This window comes from Macadamia integrifolia, unplaced genomic scaffold (assembly GCF_013358625.1).
Source record: "Macadamia integrifolia cultivar HAES 741 unplaced genomic scaffold, SCU_Mint_v3 scaffold_259A, whole genome shotgun sequence".
Lineage (NCBI taxonomy): Eukaryota > Viridiplantae > Streptophyta > Magnoliopsida > Proteales > Proteaceae > Macadamia > Macadamia integrifolia.
Window position 1 is genome coordinate 5,960 of NW_024870657.1, and position 4,686 is coordinate 10,645.

General features: G+C 38.0%; 1 protein-coding gene across 1 annotated transcript; it reads right to left on the reverse strand.

The window, feature by feature from the left end:
• Positions 1-1,053: 1,053 nt before the first annotated feature.
• LOC122071538 (receptor-like protein 43) lies at positions 1,054-4,400 on the reverse strand. Its single transcript, XM_042635907.1, has one exon. It carries the CDS (start codon positions 4,398-4,400, stop codon positions 1,233-1,235), a length of 3,168 nt encoding a protein of 1,055 aa, XP_042491841.1. The 3' UTR covers positions 1,054-1,232.
• Positions 4,401-4,686: the final 286 nt, after the last annotated feature.

Genomic DNA, 4,686 nt, shown 5'->3' on the forward strand with positions numbered 1-4,686 from the left:
CGAAAGTGCCTCGAGACTCGAGAGTGTATAAATGTATAATAAGTCAAAAGTTTTGAAAATTACAAACCATGCCACTCTATGTTATGACATTCTGGTTATTTTATAAAATTTTATTAACTTTTCTGTTTTTTTTTTTTTTGGGTAGAAATTAACTTTTCAACTAAGCCCCATTCGTTGTTTCAAGTTCAAAGCCTCAAATTAGACCAATGTGATGTGTGTGCTGTCATCACATCACCAGGAACCATTCTCATTTGCTGTTTGACAAAAAATCATGATTTTGTGCCATGTTAGATGACACAAATGAGATTTATGTTCATAGTTTAGAATGAAATTTGTGTTTTCTTCATTTCTTTTTCTTTTGTCACTAACTTCTTTTTTTTTTTTATGTTTATTTCTACGTAAAAATCAAGTGAAAAATGGAAGATTTTCAAATAAAATATCATATTTTTAAAGCAAAATTGAATCGAAATTTTCCTTTCACATGGTTTCTATCTAGAAACTAAAGGAGTGAATAATTTTTTTATTTTGTTTTTTTGTCTAAACTTATCTCCTTGATGGTCCATAACCTTACGCACACTTAGGAAATTTTGGTTTTGGTTGAAGTCAAAACCAAAAAATGAATATACACAACATAAGAAGGGTCGAAAAATAAAAGAAAGAAACATATATGAGGAATCCAGGACCAGTTCTAAGATTATCAGGGACCGTTTCTGATTCAAATCTGAATCGGAATAAGCATGGACCGATTCCATATCCGATTCTTCATTTTAAAACCCTGGGCAAAAGGGAGTTCCCAGCAAGATCTGTTTCATTCTTTGGTCTGCAACTCTTGACATGCAAGATCTTAGCTTTGAACAATTTCAAGTCCATAGGCCAGTTGAACCCCAACCATTGTGTGCTCCGTGGTCCAAAAAGGGTAATCCTGAATCCGCCAGAATAGGTGAAAATCAGCAAAGGACTTCCTAAACCCTAGTTTCCATACATGATCCTGGGATGGGATCATTATCATTATGCAAGAACAACATTATTCAACAACACTAAATTGGAACTCGATTTCAAGCGTTTGACACTGAACCTTCCGCAGCAGTGAGGAATTCTATTAAATTAAAAGAACATAGCATATCATAGATAACAACCCAACATCACTAAGAAATAAAAATGCATTCAACATTAAGAACACAAATAAATACAATGCTACTGAAATCTTGTTCACTCCACGATTTGACAGTTGTTCATTTTACTCTCCCATGGCTTTTGCTCTTCCTTGATCCTTGTCTTCGCTTGAGTTTTCTCATTCTTGATGTTAGCTTGAAGCATCCAATGATTCTCCAAAACATAGTATGTCCAATCACCACCCCGATTATCACTCCTGAACAATACCTTGCAATCACAAATCTCCAATCAAGTATACTTGTTGAATCTTCTTCCTTTTCTAGTGCCAAAGTTGGAGGTAATGCACTATCTATGACTCCACATCTTTTTGGTAATGGAGGTCCACATAACCCCAAATTCCCTTCATATGAAGCAGCTGGAAATGTTCCAAATTGGTTGCCTTGTGGTATCCTTCCTGTGAGATGGTTTTGTGATAGATTCAAAACTGAAAGGAACGTGAGATCTGCCAAATGTTGGGGGATTTCCCCCGATAAACTATTTCTAGAAAGATCTAATGACTCAAGCCTGATCAACTGAGAAAATGAAGATGGAATTTGACCCGTGAGGTCATTTGCAGATAGATTGAGTCCCATGAGTGCTTTAAGTTCCCCAATTGCAGCTGAAATATTTCCTTGAAACCTGTTGCCAGAAAGATTTATGATGGTGAATGTTTCTATAATCTTCTCCATCTCCAAAGATATTCCTTTGATTACAATCCTGAGAGTAACTTGATAGGAAAGTCCACTTGTATTTTGCGAACTTATATAATTTACCGACTGAGTTACATCTGTAATCAACATCGATTTCCATTGACAAATATATTCCAGTGGCAATTCTCCAGTAAAACTATTTAGAGAGATGTCAAAGACATGTAGCAATGGGAAGGGAGAATGAGAATCAGCAGTAGCCTTTGAGTACTTTTGTTTAATGGGACCATAGAATTTGTTAGATTGCAAAACCAAAACACGCAATTGGGGTAGGCTTTGCAACCAGAAGGGGAAGGTGTCGCTCAAGTGGTTATTCCCAACATCTAACACCTCCATATCCTTGCAATTTTCGAATGATGCTGGTAATTTCCCCTGGAGTTGATTGCCATTGACTTTGAATATTTGAAGTTTGCAACCTTTGGTGTAAGCATCAGGAATGGGCCCATGCAAGTTGTTCTGCTCTAGATTGAGGACACTTAGATTGCCAATTACTAAGGGACCAGAACACTTGGGAATCACACCGCTCAATTTGTTATAAGACAAATCAAGAACTTCCAGATTAGTTCCTCCACTACAAGCTGAGGTAGGGATCGGCCCCTGAAGTAAATTGTTCCTTAAGACTATGTACTCAATATTGGAAAATCCATCATTGAAGAAGGAATCAATTTGACCTGTCAAATAATTATATGAAAGATCCAATTGGTAAAGTTGGGTAAGATTTGCAAAAGAAGGGATTTGGCCTGTCAAACTATTATATGAAAGATCCAATTGGTTAAGTTGGGTAAGATTTGCAAAAGAAGGGATTTGGCCTGTCAAACTATTATATGAAAGATCCAATTGGTTAAGTTGGGTAAGATTTGCAAAAGAAGGGATTTGGCCTGTCAAACTATTATATGAAAGATCCAATTGGTTAAGTTGGGTAAGATTTGCAAAAGAAGGGATTTGGCCCGTCAAACTATTATATGAAAGATTCAAAAGTTGAAGGTTGGTAAGATTTGCAAAATAAGATGGAACTGGTCCCTGAAGCAAATTGTTACTCAACCTTAGATACCAAAGATTGGGGAATTTGTCCTTAAAAAAGGAAGGGATTTGACCTGTCAAACTATTATGTGAAAGTTCCAATAGCTGAAGATTGGAAAGATTTGCAAAAGTTGAAGGAAGTGACCCAGACAAACTACAATTACACAAGTACAATACCTCCAACAACTTTAGATTGTTGATCGACTTGGGCAACTTTCTACAGAGTGGGGTTGAGATGACCCCCAAACACCGCAGAGAATTTACATGAGGAAATTCTGGTAAGTTACCTGAGAGAAGATTGTTGTCAAATAATTCCAAATCTTGTAAGTCTGGTTGTAGGCTGAAAAAGTTGTCTGGAAGCTCTCCATGCAATCCTGTGGATGAGAGACTCAATACTCTCAAAGAAGGAAGTCTCCCTAGGAGATCTTGTATTGACATGAAAGATAAATTATTGTAGCCAAGATTGAGCTCTGAGAGGAAATGGAGGTTTGAAAGGGATGCATCCATGGCCCCTGAAAGTGAACAGTTAGACAATGATAGCCGTTGAAGGTTAGGGAGCATCGAGGATAAGCTCCGATACCAATAATTCTTATCATAATCTGACAAGTTCACTGAATCAAGATGAAGCTCAATCAAACTGGATAAATTATGAATGAGAGTTCTCAGGTTGGGGTTTTCAAGTTTCAACCCTACGTTGAAGGAGAGATCAAGAGAAACCAAATTTGTCAACTGGGAGATTTCTAATGGAATTTGACCAACAAAGGAATTTTCCGAGAGTGCAAGGTGTGTTAACTTGTAGAGTTGATCAAACCCATATGGAATAGAGCCCTCAAAATTGTTGCTGGAGAGATCAAGTGTTTGGAGGTTAGGAAGGTGGAAGAGGCTAGAATTAGCATGTATTTGACCATCAAAAGAATTCCTATGGAGGTCAAGACATACTAACTTCGAGAGTCGATCAAACCCATATGGAATTGAGCCCTCGAAATTGTTGCCTGAGAGATCAAGTGTTTGGAGGTTAGGAAGGTGGAAGATGCTAGAATTGGCATGGATTTGACCATCAAAAGAATTCCAATGGAGGTCGAGATGTACTAACTTTGAGAGTAGATCAAACCCATATAGAACAGAGCCCTCAAATATATTGGAGGAGAGATTGAGTGTTTGGAGATTAGGAAGGAAGAAAAGGGTAGAATTGGCACGGATTTGACCTCGAAAATAATTCCAAGAGAGGTCGAGATGTGTTAACTCAGAGAGTTGATCGACCCCAGATGGAATAGAGCCATTAAATGAATTGTTGAACAGAGTGAGTGATTGGAGGTGACGAAGATGGAATAGTCCACTGGTGGGATGGATAGAACCACAGAGGCCAGATGAACTGAGGTCGAGACCAATCACATGACCGGTGTGTCCATCACAAGTGACACCAGTCCATGAACAACAATTGGTATTGGGCTTCCAAGACTTGAGAGTATCATAATTATAGGAACAAGATTGCTCATGCTTCAGTTGAAGCAAAGAAGACATCTGATCGTGGAGACATGATAGCTCCAAGGAAGAAGAAAAAGAAAAACAGGCACAAAACAAGGACAGAAATAAGACTAGGTTACACAACAACAATAGTATTGATGTTCTCATGTTGTTGTCTCAAGAGAGGGAGGGAGAGATGTAGAGAGAGATTTGGGAGGAAGAATGATGGGTTTAATTAACGAGCTGTTAAGCTATTTATTGAAAGAAAAAGGGAAGGATAGAGGAAGACGGGACCCATCAACACCCTATTGCCAGGAATCTACCAAGAGGACCATATAAGATT